Source organism: Garra rufa, chromosome 2 (genome assembly GCF_049309525.1).
Source record: "Garra rufa chromosome 2, GarRuf1.0, whole genome shotgun sequence".
In the NCBI taxonomy this organism is placed as follows: Eukaryota; Metazoa; Chordata; class Actinopteri; order Cypriniformes; family Cyprinidae; genus Garra; species Garra rufa.
The window spans coordinates 24,984,777-25,002,773 of record NC_133362.1 but is presented as its reverse complement, the minus strand read 5'-3'; the positions used below and the strand labels follow the sequence as shown (position 1 = coordinate 25,002,773).

The 17,997-nt window shown below is 40.7% G+C and overlaps 1 protein-coding gene across 1 annotated transcript; it reads left to right on the top strand.

Annotated features, from left to right (window-relative positions):
• The first annotated feature begins 14,496 nt into the window (after positions 1-14,496).
• Positions 14,497-17,323, top strand: calhm2.1 (calcium homeostasis modulator family member 2, tandem duplicate 1). Its single transcript, XM_073835025.1, has 2 exons — positions 14,497-15,539; positions 15,673-17,323. Exons 1-2 carry the CDS (start codon positions 14,994-14,996, stop codon positions 16,054-16,056), a joined length of 930 nt encoding a protein of 309 aa, XP_073691126.1. The 5' UTR covers positions 14,497-14,993; the 3' UTR covers positions 16,057-17,323.
• The last annotated feature ends 674 nt before the right edge of the window (positions 17,324-17,997 follow it).

Genomic DNA, 17,997 nt, shown 5'->3' with positions numbered 1-17,997 from the left:
CGACATAGGCCCACTGACACGTGGCGGCGAAGGTGGAGAAGAAGATAGTCCCTGTGACAAATTACCTGCTCTCTGGAGTTGGCTAGAATGAGCCAGTCATCCAAATAATTGAGAATTCGAATCCCCCGGAGCCTCAGCGGGGCCAGAGCGGCATCCAAACACTTGGTGAATGTCCTCGGGGCTAGAGCTAGACCGAAAGGAAGAACTTTGTATTGGTAAGCCTTTCCCCCAAAAGCAAACCTTAGGAACTTCCTGTGCCTCTGAACAACCTGAATGTGGAAGTAGGCATCCTTCAAGTCTACAGTGATAAACCAGTCCCCTTCCTTAAATCTGCCCATTTACGGTGGCGCTGGCGAGTAGCAGAGCGACCACGGGCTCCCCAGACTGTGTACGGAGGGGGGATGCGCCGTGTCACTAACTCTACCGACTGGCTCCTTCCTAGGGGCAGGATGTTCCCTGGAGGATGAAGCGCTAACAGACTCGCGCGCACGCCGTGCCATAAACTGCTTAAACGCAGCTGACTGCGTCTTAGCAGCGCTGAACTAATCCACGACGTTGGAAACTGCGTCGCCAAATAAGCCAGAGCTAGAAATAGGGGCATCGAGAAGGAAAACCTTCTCTTTCTCCCTAATCTCCGTGAGATTTAGCCATAGGTGGCGCTCAGCCGCCACTAAGCCTGCCATATTGCGTCCAACCGCACAAGCTGAGTGCTTAGTAGCACGAAGGGCTAGGTCGGTAGCTCTGCGAAGCTCCTTGACTGCTTCGGGGGTCACACCATCTCCTTCGTCCATTTCCTTCAAAACCTCCGCCTGGTAGGCCTGAAGAATGGCCATGGTGTGAAGAGCTGCACCTGCCTGTCCCGCTGCCATGTAGGACTTACCAATTAAAGCGGAAGTGGTCCTTCAAGGCTTAGAAGGAAGAAGAGGGCGGGACTTCCACGAGGGGAAGTCTACTACATTTACTACAAATACCAAGTGTAGCAAAACCTTTGTTAATTTGTGGTTACCATAGTTTAACTATAGTAACAATGTTTTTTGGTTTTTAGTGAAAACATGGTTAATTTTTGTAAGGGTTGTGTTGTTGTTAGCCTTAGCTCCCTCTAAACGTGTTATAAAACAATGTGAATATTTGTCTGCTAAGTTCCTACTCTTTACAAATTATGCCATTTTGTTAATTTTGCAGCAAACTGGCTGCTATTGATAATATTTGCAAGCAGTTTAATGCTTAACCAAGAAAACAAAACTACAATAGTCTATTTACAGATGTATCTGACCTGTAAATGAAGTACTGAACAGGACAGTTTCGACTCTCTGCTCCACCTGAGCGCTCCATTCTCGAGTCTTGCATTCTTTTAGCGGACGCGCGGATGGGCGGAGCGTGCGCGTGGCGAATTGCCTTGTCAGTCAAGACGAACCGTATTACGATTTATTATTATTATTATTGAATGGCGAATTTGGAAATAATCACTTTAGTACATTCGGCAGGCAACAGAAACAACAACAACAATATATATGAAAATAAAATATAAATTAAAAAAATGGCAGCGGGCCAAATTGGCTGTCAGGCCACCGGGAATTGTCGCGGTTCTCCCGATGCCAGTCCGCCCCTGTGCAGAGCGGTGGGGCGCGAGGACTGGAAATGACAACCGCTGCTTTAGGGTCTTAATGAAAAGTCTCTAATATACTTTGGTTAAAAATTCTCAATAGTAGTGTAAAAAAACACTCTTTTACCATGTCAAAAACAGCTCTGCAAAATTTCAGCTTATTTTAAGACATGGCCCCTTTAAATGCCACCGAACTCTGCTCACCCCGCCCCTCTCTGGGATTATGTTTACTTTAGCCGCATTTAGCCACGTTTAGCTGCATTTAACCACGTTTATTGGTGAAACTTGCCAACAAGCACATTATTAAGAAAGGCCATTTGCAAAGACGCATAAAAACCCTTATACTCACTTCTGCTGTGGGTGAAGCTGCATCAGGAACGATTCGCACAAAGATAGATGCATATGTAGATCAGGGGTGGCGCTTTCCATTTCAAAACAAAACGTTACAGCTCTGCATCTTCAGCGCCTCAGATATCAGTAGTAAATGACTACTGCTATGTTCATTATTACATCCAACAACAGGAAACCTCAGTCGCTCAATTAGAGTCTTCCACTGCACCTGAGTCGACACAATGGCAATTGTATTCCGACTGTTTCAGCTCGGTGAGGGCAGGGCTAAGGTAAGATGCTAATGTCAATCAAATGTGTTTCGTCACAACGACAAGAAGCTGAGAATGACCTGATTTTTTAAAAGGAGATATTACTTTTAAAGATTAAAAAAAAATACCACTGATGGATTTTTATTATTGTAGGGTGGTTGTGTACACAAACTACCAACACATATGCCGCCCTTAGTCACAACGCGAAGGCTGAGGTTCCTTTACAGATGTTTAATGCACTCATCGACACGGACATCAACACCAACACCGTAGAACTAAATAAACAGGACGATTATATAACAAACATCAGTCACACATTCAATTAGACATAAAACATGCATATGATTTTAAACTCATAAATGAACAAAAATACATCCACATACCACTTTTGCCTGCTTGTAAACTAAGAGAGGGGATATATCTTTGGGATTCTTGATTGGATGACTTATGATTGTAAAGAAAAGCACTTTAAACCTTTCGAGGATAGCATCCTTCCATCTCTCCATGCAGATGACACAAACAGGAAGTGCCAAACAAAGGCAGAATGGGAATAAAATAACACATAACCAAAAACTCTTAGAAAGAATCAGACTTAGTTGAGCAAACAAAAAATTGAATATAGAAATCACAATAAACATTATAAAAAATAACCAAAATATAAAATTATACAAATTAAGCTAATAAAAGTTACCGAAATAAGTGAGTTTCTAAGCGCACAAGCGCCATCTAGTGGAAACACATGTAAACTCAGAAAACTTTGTGATAGCCAGTACACTCCCACCATCACATTGTGTGATTCTTAATAGAAATTATGAATATTCAAGTAACTCATCATGAACTTAACATTCATAAGAAATTTAGTACACATTAAGCGTACTCGGTTGGATCACTCTCATAAGACGTAACCCTTTACTCAGCTTCAAGTAATAACACTGTTTTGTGTATGGGTCTTTCTAGATAGACTGACTTGCTAATGCGTGTACCCTTGCTATCCAGTGTTGCATCACTAACAAGAAGTTTAAGTCTTCTAACCCTTCCATCAGTGCCTGGGAAGACTTCTACTACTTTGGCTAGCTTCCACTGATTCCGTGGTGCCATGTCATCTTGGAGCAGAACAATATCATTTATCTTAGCATTTCTCCTGCTCTTATTCCACTTTTTTCTCTGCTGCAAACTCAACAGATATTCTTTTCTCCACCTGGTCCAAAACTCATTCGCCAGAAACTGAACTCTCTTCCATCTCTTCTGAAGATAGAGATCCTCCTTTACAAACTCTCCTGGAGGTGGTGCAATGATAGTTGACTTCATTGTTAGTATATGATTCGGCGTTAATGGTTCTGGTCCCACAGGATCATTGATGTGTTCTGAGGACAAAGGTCGACTATTGATAATCGCCATCACTTCATACATGAATGTTCTTAAGGAAGAAGTGTCCAGTCTCGCTGCAGCTTGGTCTAGGATGGATGTCAGTACAGACCTTACAGTCCGGATCTGCCTCTCCCAGACACCACCCATGTGACTGGAAGCAGGCGGGTTCATGACGAAGGTACAGCCTAACTCCTTCACACGTTCTTGATCCATTCCCTTCATCAAATCCAGGAACTCTCCCCTTGCACCGATAAAATTAGTACCTTGATCACTATACAGCTGACTTACATTGCCACGTATTGCAATGAAACAACGCAGTGCGTTAAGAAAAGCATCAGTGCTAAGATCATCTAGTACCTCAAGGTGAACGGCTCGTGAACACATGCAGGTAAACAGGAGTCCGTATCTCTTCAAATCTCTCCTTCCCTCTTTTACATAAAATGGTCCGAAGCAGTCCATGCCACTATAGGTAAAAGGAGGGGTAGTTTCCATCCTTTCCGGTGGCAAATCAGCCATCTTTTGCTCCTGATTACATTTCCGTAACTTCCTACACTTTACGCATTTGTAGATAAGAGATGACACTTCACTACTGCATCCCAAAATCCAAATACCATTGGAGCGAATTTCATTTAAGGTCATACCTCGACCTTGATGTTGCACTTTCTCATGGAAGTGTTTTATGAGTAGATGAGATACATGATGACATTTAGGAAGAATGGCTGGATGTTTGACATGAGGGTGAAGCTCAGCCTGTGTCAGTCTTCCTCCTACCCGTAAGATGTCATGACGATCAATAAACGGACTTAACTTGTACAACTTATTGGTCTGACTTGAATTAACTTCCTTCCCTTGTCTTAGAGTTTTCATTTCCTCACTGAACACTTCTTCTTGAACTATACGAATTATAAATTGCTCAGCATCCTTTCTTTCTTCAAGTGTTGTGGCTTTGTTGGAATTTTCCACTAAACCCTTCACTCTCCTTGCACAACGTTTGAGTCTGGCTATGGCTTTTACTGCCCTCTTCCAATCCGAAAACCTTTGCAGGCGATCCAACAGAGGAGTCTCTTCCTTTGCCTTGGTTGTAAGAACCTGTGCCCTTTTGAGTTCTGGGTCTCCTTCATCAACCTCTCCCACCTTAATGTCTTCCTTAGGGAGTTCTCTTTGCCATAGGAAACTTGGACCAGTAAACCAGTTAGATTCCATGAGTTCCTTTACAGTGAGCCCACGAGAAGCATGGTCCGCTGGGTTTTTGTCTGAAACAACATGTCTCCACTGACTAGACTCGGTACTCGTCCTGATCTGCTGAATTCGGTTGGCTACAAACACGTGGAACCGTCTTGCATCGTTATTAATATAACCAAGAACAACCTTGGAATCGGTCCAGTAGTATTCACAGACACCATGTAATTCTAGCTCTCTTTTGAGCAGATCACCAATTCTTGTGGCTACAACTGCAGCTGAGAGCTCCAATCTTGGAATTGTCGTTACCTTCGTTGGGGCAACTCTTGATTTAGCCATAACGAGAGTGCAGTGGACTTCATCAGACTTGGTCACAGTTCTGAGGTATGAACATGCCCCATATCCTGACATGCTGGCATCAGCAAAATGGTGTAACTCATATTGCTGGACATCTTTAAATGTTGATGGCACATAACAACGAGGTATCTTTACCAAGGCCAAGTTATGGAGGTCTTGTAGCCAGGCTTCCCAATGCGGTTTGAGGTCATCAGGAAGTGGTTCGTCCCAGCCTATTTTGTCAGTACACATACTTTGTAAGATCCTCTTCCCAACCAAAATGAAGGGAGCAACGAATCCAAGAGGATCAAAAATGGAAGCAACTGTAGACAGCACTCCTCTTCTAGTGAAAGGGTTTTCCTTTACTAGCACTCTGAAATGGAACTCGTCGGAAGCTACGCACCAATGGACTCCTAATGCCCTTTCTATTTTAGGTTCTCCTAGGGCCAAATCAAAGTCAGTTGCACCTTCAGTGCATTCCTCCTTTGGGATTGTGGTAATTACCCTCTTGCTGTTGGTGATGAATTTGTGCAAGCGGAGCTTCCCAGTATTGCAGAGATCCCTGGCTTCCTTCACCAGCTGGATGGCTTCTGCTTCCGTGTCCACACTGGCCAAACCATCATCAACATAAAAATTACGCTGAATAAACCTCACTGTGTCTTGATTAAATTTGCCTTCACCTTTTGCGGCAAGGTACTTAAGCCCAAAGTTTGCACATCCAGGCGAGGAGGCAGCTCCAAACAAGTGGACCTTCATGCGAAAAACTGATGGTGGAGCTTCCATGTTGCCCTCTTCCCACCACAAGAACCTGAGGTAGTCACGATCCTTTGGGGCAACAGAAAACTGATGGAACATACGCTCCACATCACACATGATGGCCACCTTCCCTTTCCGGAAGCGACACAAGACTCCAACAAGGTTATTTGTGAGATCGGGCCCAGTCAACAGATTCTCATTCAAAGAAGTATTCTGAAACCTTGCAGAACAATCAAAGACAATGCGGATTTTGCCTGGCTTTTGTGGGTTATAAACCCCATGGTGAGGGATATACCATGCTGGTTGATTGCTTAACTCTATCTCGGGGACCTTTTCAGCATCACCTCTTGATATTACGTCCTTCATGAAAGCTAGGTAATCCTTGAAGTATTGTTCATCTCTCTTCAAACGCTTCTCCAAGGACTTGAGTCGACGCTCTGCACACACTTTATTGTTCGGCAAGTCCGGTCTTTCACCCTTAAAAGGCAATGGCATCTCATAGTGCCCATCTTGCAGTTGCGTAATGCCCTTATTTAACTTTGCCAGAAACCGTAGGTCTTCTTGTGATGTAGAAACTTCTTCATTATTCCTCTCTGCAAAGTCTGACTCAAAAACCTTCAATATCTCTGCTGGAGTGATCATCTCCTTAACCCTGTTCCTGTGTATGAAGCAGACTTTAGACTTGAACTTGTGAGAAGGTTCGCCAGCTGGTAAAACTTGCTTCATAATAATCCTATGACTCACGCCTATTTCATCTTCATAGTCACCACCAGAGTGGTTACATCCAATGATACTCCAGCCTAATAGAGATCTTTGTGCGAAAGGCTGATCTTCGCTACCTCTGATTACATCTCTGGGGAGTAAGGCTTGAGGACAGTTATAGCCTATTAACAATCCTATTTCACAATCAAGTGCAGGAGCCATTTCATCTACCAGATGTTCTAAGTGAGGCCAGTTCTTAGCAGTTTCACAGGTGGGTATATGAGATCTATTTGCAGGTATATAGTCTCTAGTATAGGTCGTTGGAAGTTGAATTTTCACTTTGGACTTAATGCCTCTTACTTGTAGACCATTCAATTTGTGACTGGACACGACCTTCGTCTTGGAAGTTATTGTAGAAATCTTGAGTTTGACTGGCTCCTTTTCAGCATCCAGTGTCTCAGCTGTGTCCTTCAAAATGAAAGTTGTGTCACTTTGGGTATCGAGTAAGGCGTACACTAAAATCTCCTTCCCTGGTTCCGCTATGGTTGAAACATATACTGGAACGATAGATGAAGTGTAAGTGCCATTCCTCTCTCGAATCACTCTGTTTGAAGTCGCAGGCATAGGCTCTTGTATCCTCTGTGATTCAGTTGTTCTGTCTGCAGAGTCTTGATTAGTCCTTGACTGATCTTGATTGACTCTATCTCTTTGTCTTGGACCTTTATTTACTCTATCCTGGTGTAAGCACGTTGGATGATACTTGTCGCATTTTTCACACACACTCCTAGAGGTGCAGCCTTTAGAGTTATGACCAGCCTTAAGACAGCCAAAGCACAATTTCTCAGACTGTACAAACTTCAATCTTTCTTCAACTGGTCTTTCAATAATCTTGCGACACTTATGAAGAGTGTGGCCATGTCTCTTACAAAAGACGCACATGAAGCTAGTCCTTTCACTGGAACTAGTGGTAAATGTCTTAGCACTTGAGTTGCGATTCCGTTGAAACTTAGAATGATCCTGATCAGTTTGCTTGAATCTCTCTTGTTCAACTGGTTTTATTGCTTGCAGTGAGGTGATAGGATTGCATGCAATTCTGGCTTCCTTATTGAGAAATTCGACAAAGTATTTGAAATCAGGAAATCTTTTGTATTCATCTTGGAACTTAGTGACTGCTCTATTCCAACGTGAACTCAACCACTCTGGCAATTTGGCTGATATCCTTTGATTTTCAACACAGTCATTCAGAGCTTGTAAACCTTGAACATAAGGCATGGCTGATTCAACGCTGCTCAGGAAATCTACAAATTCCCGGAGATCCTTGGTATCTTTGGTAGCAATCTTGTGCCATGATTGTATTTTGTCGCGGTACGACTTGCCAACTACAAATGGATTACCAAACCGGTCTTCAAGTATGTTCCAGGCAGCCATGTAAGCCGCTTCAGTTCCAACAAGAAAGTGCCCTTCAATAGCTTTCTTGGCTGGGCCACTCACATACTTGCGTAGAAAGAAGAGCTTTTCTTGGGCTGGCAAGTTCTTGCGATCAATTAAAGTCTGAAAGGAGAGTTTCCAATCATTATACTTTAGAGGTTCTCCTGAGAAAACAACAGGTTCTGGAATTGGAATCCTATTGGCTGTAATGGCTTCAGCGAGTGCCCTCACAAGATCATTAGAGGCATCATTGGAAGAAGTTAATGCATCTGACTGAGATACGTAAGCTTGAGTTAGTGGTACCCTTTGATGACAATAAGAAGGTTGATTTAAAGGAGCAGTGACTTGAGTAAGCATGACTGGCTGCGAGAGAGAAATAGGAATGCTTGGTTGAGGGAGGTAGTCTTCTTGTTTTAGTTGTAGAGTTGGAGCAGAATGCGTTTTTCCCTCATCATCATCTATGTTTTCAGCATACACTTGTAGCCTTGCTTGAGCTGCATTATATCTTTTTAGTTCTTCCAATCGTTCTACTTCCTTTTTCTTCTCTTCCAACCTTATTTTCCTGACATTACTTTCTGAGATAAATTGGGCTCTTTTTCTTGCATTCTCTGCGTCAATTTCCCTTTCTTGAGCTTCTCTCTCAGCCGTTAACCTTTTATCCTCTGCCTCAAGTTTCCTGATTTCTTCTTCATATTGATGTTGTGTCTTCATTATTTTAATCACCTCCTGTGTAGCTGCTACTTCGGCCGCTGCTTCTTGTCTTTTCTGTAAAGAATCATGGGAAGTTTGACTGGACATCTTAGAAACAGACTTCGACTTACTGGAGGTTGCTGAGATAATGCTGGACACAGTGGCTTCAAACACAGAATCTGAATCAGGCCAGGGTATATTCTCAGGATCTCCATTGAGAAAGAGTTGAGCCTTTTTATTTGCAGTGCTTGAAATGGCAAGACAAGTGTCATTTTTTCTCCGAATTTCTGGTTCAGGGCTCGCGAGACTTCTTATGTCACCATAAATATGGTCGATCTCAGACTGAATGGCATTAATGGTGCTCACAACTTCAGTAATCAAATCTGCATCATCTTTGTTCTTCATGGCTCTTTTCAAACCATTGATGTGAAACTTCCACCTTCTATACTTCTGTTCAAAGCTTCCTTTCAGGTTGTTCAGTCTAGCATCTTGCAATGTTTTACCCTTTTCAGTGAGCATGCGTACACGCTGACTTCTTCTAACATCTGGGAATCGTGTGTTATCTGCGCCCACCTGAGGTTGTTGTACCTGTGCAGCCACTTCAACATGCTCAGCTATATCAGCCTGCTGTGGTGGGATAACCTGCTCTGCATCTTGGTCTGTAGAATCTGCACAGATAGCTTCTTTAGTTGAAAGTTTTGTTTTTTCACTTGAATCGGACATGTCAATTTTGTATTGCACTATAATGTGATATTTAAAAAACAGTTAAAGGTTTTAGTGCAGGAACTCTCTCATTTAGACTTGTGTGATTCAACCATGTAAATTCTAAACTATAGATCTTTGAAGTAGCAGAAGCATAAATTCAACTTGTGAAATGTTAATACTCAGAATTATAAAGTATACAAAACTTCAACAGAAAATTTCAACTTAAGTCTTTCTCAATAATACAACACATTTGTTTGTCTATTTAGTCCTTGTAGTTTCTTAATAAGCCAACAATTATTAGACAATGTCCATTTTTATCTTGAGGAATGAGGAGGATGGAAATACCAGCGCAATTGAGACTTAAGCAACAGTTCACAAACCCTTGCGCTGCTTCCAAGTCACTAACTTAAAAGTGCTTGCTTTGTTCAGCCTTTACTTGCCCACTGCTGCTTCAGTCATTCAATAGCGGTCGTTTTAAACGTTGTACTTCCCTTATCCAACATCTGTTGCCTCTTGCTGGCCGACTTCTGCCTGCAGCTTTACCATCTGATGATCTTAGCCTTCACCGACGCAGTGAAGTGTTCTACTATGCCGCCCTTAGTCACAACGCGAAGGCTGAGGTTCCTTTACAGATGTTTAATGCACTCATCGACACGGACATCAACACCAACACCGTAGAACTAAATAAACAGGACGATTATATAACAAACATCAGTCACACATTCAATTAGACATAAAACATGCATATGATTTTAAACTCATAAATGAACAAAAATACATCCACATACCACTTTTGCCTGCTTGTAAACTAAGAGAGGGGATATATCTTTGGGATTCTTGATTGGATGACTTATGATTGTAAAGAAAAGCACTTTAAACCTTTCGAGGATAGCATCCTTCCATCTCTCCATGCAGATGACACAAACAGGAAGTGCCAAACAAAGGCAGAATGGGAATAAAATAACACATAACCAAAAACTCTTAGAAAGAATCAGACTTAGTTGAGCAAACAAAAAATTGAATATAGAAATCACAATAAACATTATAAAAATAACCAAAATATAAAATTATACAAATTAAGCTAATAAAAGTTACCGAAATAAGTGAGTTTCTAAGCGCACAAGCGCCATCTAGTGGAAACACATGTAAACTCAGAAAACTTTGTGATAGCCAGTACAACACACATTAATGTTCAAACAACATGTAAAAGTTAGTTTTGCACACAATGACGCCTTTTTTTTGGAAAATAACCAATCCTTTCGTTAGATAAGACCCTTCTTCTTAGGCTGGGATCATTAAAGGCCCTTTGAAGCTGCATTTAAACTGCATTTTGGAAGTTCAAACTCAGGGGCACCATAGAAGTCTCCATATATGGAGAGCAATCCTTAAATGTTTTTCTCAGAAAACACAATGTCTTTACGACTGAAGAAAAAAAGACATGAACATCTTGGAGGACAAGGGGGTGAGTCAATTATCTGTATTTTTGTGCTCTGGAAATGAACTTATTTAAAATATAAAGTATAAACTTATTGGTAGTTAAATTAACAATGTTCAGCTGTCAAATTTGTCAATTTGCGACCCTTTTAGTTTTAGTGGACAGCAGTCAAGATGGCAACCCCCTTTTTCGTAGGGTTTTCACACAACCCACTTTTGTTAGGTTAGGGACACACCAAACCGATGCCAAAGAATTGGCGCTGAGGAAAGCCAACTGTGGCATTGCCTTGTGTTGCTTTAAATCACTTGCATCAGGGCAAATGAAAAAAAAAATTGGCACTAGAACACACGGGATAGACTACCCCTGATGGCCAGCTAGCATGTACACTGCTGTCACAAGTCCACCAGTTTCTGTCATCAAGCCTGTCACAAGACCAGCCACCTCAGCGCACTACATTTCCCAGAATCCTCACTGGCTCACACCTGCTCAGCCTGCACAATCACAGTTACCTGTGTTCTAATTCCCCGCATCTGTCACTCAAGACTAGTCAAGACCAGTATAAAGCCAAAGTCCACTCCACCAAAGTCACTCCACACCACCTTTGTCTGGTCTTAAAGTTGTGGCCTAATGGTTAGAGAGACGGACTTGTAACCCAAAGGACAGAGTTTGGGCAACCCTGGTCAAGACCATATCTACAAAATCAAATTTAAAGAGAACCTTGGGTATTAAAGGAGAAGTTAACTTCCAGATAATTTACCCCCCCCCCCCCTTTTTCATGCGAGATGTCTTTATTTCTTCAGTCGTAAAGAAATTATGTTCTTTGAGAAAAACATTTCAGGATTTCTCTCTATATTGTGGACTTCTATGGTGCCCACGAGTTTGAACTTCCAAAGGGCTCTAAACGATCCCAGCCGAGGAAGAAGGGTCTTATTTAGCCAAACGCTTGGTTATTTTCTAAACCTTTTGTACAATTTATATACTTTTGAACCTCAAATGCTCATCTTGTCTAGCTCTGCATGTACTCTGTGTATTCCTGTTCATGACATTTAGGGTATGTCAAAAAACTTCCAACTTCAAAATCACCTTATATTGCTGTTTTATCTTTTATTGTTAAAGGGTCACAAAACCCTAAAACACATTTTTGGAGTTGCTTACAGATATATACATGTTGTACATTGCGTTTGATCTTCTTTGCACGTTCACTTTGTAAACACTGTACTTCTGCAGCAATGTAGGATGATTTTGAAGCGAACTTCTCCTTTAAAATATAAAGCATAAATGTATTGGTTGGTCAAATTAACAACATTCAGCTGTCAATTTTGTCCATTTGTGACCCTTTTAGTGTTAATGGACAGCAGTCTAGATGGCAACCCCCATTTTCATTGGTTCTTTGGCAAAACCAATTCCAAACAAGTAGCGCTGAGGAAAGCTGACCGTGGCTTCACCTTGTGTTGGTTTAAATCACCTGCATCAGGGCAAAAAAAAAAAAAACTGCACTAGAACACACCGGATAGACTACAGCTGATGGCCAACTAGCATGTACACTGCTGTCACAAGTCCACCAGCTTCTGTCATCAAGCCTGTCACAAGACCAATCACCTCTACGCACTACATTTCCCAGAATTCTCCCTGGCTCACACCTGCACAATTACAGTTACCTGTGTTCTAATTCCCAGAATCTCTCACTCCGCAATAAAGACCAGTATAAAGCCACCTTCACTCCACACTACCTTTGTCAGGTCTTAAAGTTGCAACCAAGGACTTACCGGACTCACCCAACGCCTATTCTGTCAAGCTCATCCCCGTGGAAAGAAAGGCTGATCTTACCTGAGATTTTCCTGCTCACCTGTTGTTTCTCTGCTTTCAGTTTACCTGTTAAATAAAGACACCTTCACTTACCTTATACCCCCCTCATTGTGGCATTGTCAGCCCTTGGTCTTGTTCTTGTGGGTAAAGAAAGAAAGTAATGGATAATGGATAATTCGTCATTGGTTTCTCTTGCTTATTTGCTAAGCTGAAAAGCCTATCTGTGTTCTTTTTCCCACCAATGAGCTCCACTGCCGATTTGGCATGCAGAGTTGGTTGAAAAACAACTGACAGCATCTGACTAGAGCTAACGGTGTGCAGCGAAAACACTGTCTGACACCTCTGGCGGTATCAACTAATCAAAACGCTGGATCTGAAAGGCACCCAATTTTCAAATCCTTACTTTTCAGGAAAAAAGGTTCTCTCTAAGACAAATAAATAAGCCAGTTTGCTACAGTGTTGCTATGTGCTAAACTAAGTTGTTGCTCTAATGAGAAACAAGGAAGCTGTGCAAGAAGTGAATTTATGTTTTCTGCATGAAAATATGTTTCTGAACAAAAATAGCAGAAGGGCTTATTGAAAAATTCCCATTAGTGGTGCTCAAAACCACTACATCGTCTAGACCAGGGGTGCCTAAACTCGGTCCTGGTTAAGCTCCAACCCCACCCCAATTAGACACACCTGAGCCAGCTAATCAAGGTCTTACTAGGCATACCAAGAACTTCTCGGCAGGTGTGTTGAGGCAAGTTGGAGCTAAACCTTGCAGAACACCTTGGGCACCCCTGGTCTAGACCATATTTACAGGATTTTTTAAATCAAATTTAAAGAGAACCCTGGGTATTAAAGTTCACTTGTATAACAAAAATTATAGATAATTTACTCCCTTGTCGTCCAAGATGTTCAATTCTTTCTTTCTTCAGTCGTAAAGAAATAGTTTTTTTGTAGAGAACATTTCAGGATTTCTCTCCATATAGAGGACTTTTAGCTGTGTTTATGATCAATCTGCATAACGGTGACTGTAAAATATGTAGTTTAGGTATGGAAATGACATATTTTCAGTTTTGATATGGGATATGGTTATCCCCCACCCCTGCCTGCCCCGTCCTCTTTCTTGAAAACTAAAATATGGTCAGCCTACGTTATCTAACTCTGCTCCTTCCAACCGCAGACAGGTTTACAAGCCACTACTTCCTGCATTTTTCAGTCAGTTACTTGCTTTCCCCCCCTTATGAACAAAAACATTTGGACGATAAAAGCTCCTTGTGGTTTCTTGGTTTGATGTATAAAGATGTATAAAATGTATAAAGACGCAAAACATATGCATTTTGAGTTTGATATGTAGAAAATCACTTCCTGCCCTCCATAGATTTCGCGCCACAGCAATGCTGGCATGATGTCATGTGCAAGTCAGATATTGTTTTTATGACTTAGAAGGAAAATATTTGTTGGGAAGTATGAACAAATTTGGCCAATATCTATCTCCGAGATATACACCATACTGTAGCAAAAACAAAATAATACAAAAAGGCTAAGTATGTCAACATAACACTTCTGTCATTAGAGGTAGAGGTGACCCCACAGTTAGAGTAAATTGTATTTAATATTTTTTAAATGTCTATTTAACATTTAAGGATGAGAAAAAAGTCTTCATTTTAAATAACCTTTTTGTGTAACAAATGTTTGTTGCCAGTATACTACCAGTAATGATATTCTCTTTTAATCTTTGTTTAATCTTTTCAAGTCTGATTTACAAGATTTTTTTGCTTGCTGTGGGGAGGTGGTTTGATGTTGCCCAGCCTGTTTTAGTTAAATGCTCATACTTTCCACTGGGGCTGTACCCAGATGCTGTTCCTGCTGATGATTCAGAGCTGCATACACGTAATGGACAGAGCGAGGGAAAGATCTCACAGCTTCAACACAACATGATCTACCCACAGAAAACTGATTTGTTTTAAAAACTTCTTTTGCTGTCTGCACTTGGCTGTACATATTTGTAAAACTTTATGGCTGTTCAGCGAGACCATTTGTACCTCATTGCAAAGGAATGTAAGTCTTTCCATTTCTAATGGTTTTTAGTTGCCAGTTCGGGTTAGTGTCGTGCTGAGACTTGCCCAAGGGGTCTTTGTTCAACAAAGAGCTTTTCTGCATGAAAACAGTCTTTGGAATGAATGTGTATCTCATAATATTCTGATTCATACACATGCATATTTACTTTTCCGTGTGTGTGTGTTTCTCTAGATTTTAGACTCTGTTTCTGCTTTTCTGTATGATGGTGTTGGATAACAAAAACGGACTCTTTACTCTGTTTTTGTCGTTTTAAGATTACATAGACTTTCCGAAAGACTGTTTAATGTGCAATAATTAACGTTAAGAAAATAAGGACAAGATGGCTGCACTCATCTCAGAAAACTTTAAATTTGTTGCACTCTTCTTCAAGAGTAAAGATGTCATGATCTTCAATGGCCTGATAGGTTTAGGGACAGTAGCCAGTCAGACAGCATACAATATTTTTGCATTCAACTGTCCGTGTGCACCACAGAAGAATTACCTGTACGGCCTGGCAGCCATTGGTGTACCAGCACTGGCTTTCTTTGTCATTGGGGTGATGTTGAATCGAAATACCTGGGACGTTGTGTCGGAATGCCGCACCAGAAAATGTCGGAAATTATCGCTGTCTGCTGCTTTTGCTCTGTTGGGCTCAATTTTGGGGAGAGCAATTGTTGCCCCCATTACTTGGTCAGTTATTTCCCTTCTGAGAGGGGAGGCGTATGTCTGTGCTGTAAGTGAGTTTGTAGACCCCTCTTCTTTGGATCATTTCCCTCCAACTACAAATATTCCGGAGGTCATGGCCAAGTTTCCGTGTAAGGATGTACCTGCTCCATTTATGAACTACTCCAAAGTGATTGAACGCCAGTTAAAGTATGAATCACAGGTAATTATCACTTTAATAAGTCTCGTTTTAATCCTTTAATCCAATTTCTAATTGGGCATTCACTCACGTTTATGAAATGTATAACCCCCCCCCCCTTTTTTTTCTTTTCTTTTTTTCTTTTTTTTTCATCTAGCTGTTGGGCTGGTTGGTGGTGGGAACAGTTTCCCTTGCTGCCTTTCTGCTCCTCTGTATGAAACACTGCTGCTCTACACTTGGCTATCAGCAGGAGGCGTACTGGACCCAGTATCGTTCCAACGAGCAAGCTCTTTTCCAGCGTACAGCTGAAGTGCATGCTAAATACCATGCTGCTGAATGCGTCAGGAACTTCTTTGGATTTGTGGCCTTGGAAAATCAGGAGAAGCAGGATCTAGAAGACTGCAAGGAAATCAAGAGCATCATTCCCAGACTGGAATGGAACCGCATCACTGGGGTTTACATGTACAGAGAAATTGATGAAACTCCAGTTTACAGCCGCTTAAACAAATGGGACATGTATACAAAGGAGAACGACTGTTAGGCGAATGAAAAACATTTTGTGGGTTCTTATTTCAATACCAGTTAATTGTTTTTTTTTTTATTGTTTTTTTTGCTCCTTCATGGTAATCATTGCTTGAGTATAATGTCACTGAAGGCTGTAATTCAGATTTTCCAGTTTTTTTTTCAAGGATAAAAATCGCTTTTTAGAGAGGCGATTGGCAGCTTAAATTGTTGTATTGTAACAAACACACAATGAACTATTTAGCATCTGTTTTATAAGACATGATGTACTCTCAGGTTCAGATGACATTTTGTTATACTTTGCTAAGCAATAAAGTGCATCTGACAAATTAGTGTCTAATGAATTAATAATAATGGTGTTTACAAAACAATGAAAAGTATGCTCTTTTCTATAAAGATGGAAAGAATTGTTCAAATGACGTTATTAACTAACACTGACATGAAATTTATGTCATTTGGGAGAGTTAGCAGATGCTTTTATTATGCAGAATGACCTACAAAAGTGCATTAGCAATACATAGGAAACCGTTGTGATCAACAGATTGCGGGCACACAAACTGTAATGCTATGTAGAATAAAAGAAATGCTGCACAAATACAAACAAGTGCTACTAGTAAACTGTTCAACTCAAAGCAGATACAGCCTACACTCTTAAAGGGATATCATTTCTCACCCTCATGTTGTTCCAAACGCATAAGACCTTCGTTCATCTTTGGAGAGAACTTTTTTGACCCGAGACTGACACCAAGGAGAAGAAATGTTTCAAAGTTATTTTTGTTTTCTTTGCGCACAAAAGTTATTCTCATAACATTAGTTTTAAACTACTGATGTCACATGGACTATTTTAAGGAAGTCCTTATCACCTTTCTGGGCCTTGAACTTGTCAGTTGCATTGCTGTCTATCCAGGGTCAGATAGCTCTCGGATTTAATAAAAAATATCTTAATTTGTGTTCCGAAAATGAACAAAGGACTTACAAATTTGAAACGACATGAAGGTGAGTAATTGATGACAGAATTATAATTTTTGGGAAAACTTTTCCTTTAAAAATAAAGTTTCTTTATTGTCATCTATGGTTCCATGAAGAACCATTAACTTTTAATTGCATATTAGGTCCTCTGTTATGTATTATCTTTTATTTCTATTCATTTTTACTCATTTAAATGTCCTATGTTCTTCTTTCTCTCATGTTATAAGTGTATGTAATGTACCCAGAGCTCCTGCAAACCTCCACATATTCCTTGTGTGTTGTGCACACTTGGCAAATAAAGCTCATTCTCATTGTCATTCTGTAGTGGTTCTTTTAAACCTCGAGTATTAAGACTTGTGTGACTTAAAGGGATAGTTCACCCAAAAATTAAAATTAGAACAAAAACTAAGATTTTTAACTCAAACCATTGCAGTCTGTCAGTCATATAATGGCAGTCAATGGTTACCAAATCTTTAAGAGTAAAAAAAAAACATACACAGACAAAACCAAATTAAACCCTGCGGCTCATGATGATACATTGAGGTCTTCAAACAAAACGATCGGTCTGCAAAAAAAACTAACAGTATTTATACTGTTATTTACCTCTGATCCATCGTAACGTTCTACTCTCCTGATTCTGGCAACCGATAAAAACTAAAAGATTACGTTTCCTTGTGCGAACTCATTTGCTGGAGCATGTTGACTCGTCACGTGAATGCGCTCCATACTGATGAACGTTCTGGTGGAGAGGTAAATAATAATATAAATACTGTTCAGTTTCTTGCACAGACCAATTTGTGTCTTAAGACCTCAATGTATCGCCACGAGCCGCAGGGTTTAATTTGGTTTTGTCTGTGTATGTTGTTTTTACTCTTAAATATTTGGTAACCATTGACTGCCTAAATATTACTGACAGACTGCAACGGTTTGAGTTAAAAATCTTTGTTTGTGTTCTACTTTAGAAACAGTGTACATCTTGGATGCCCTGGGG

Excerpts from the sequence above, each read along its gene's own strand:
- calhm2.1 (XM_073835025.1), top strand. The coding sequence starts at position 14,994 with ATGGCTGCACTCATCTCAGAAAACTTTAAATTTGTTGCACTCTTCTTC. Across the intron at positions 15,540-15,672 it reads AGTTAAAGTATGAATCACAG|CTGTTGGGCTGGTTGGTGGT; the intron begins GTAATTATCACT and ends TTTTTCATCTAG.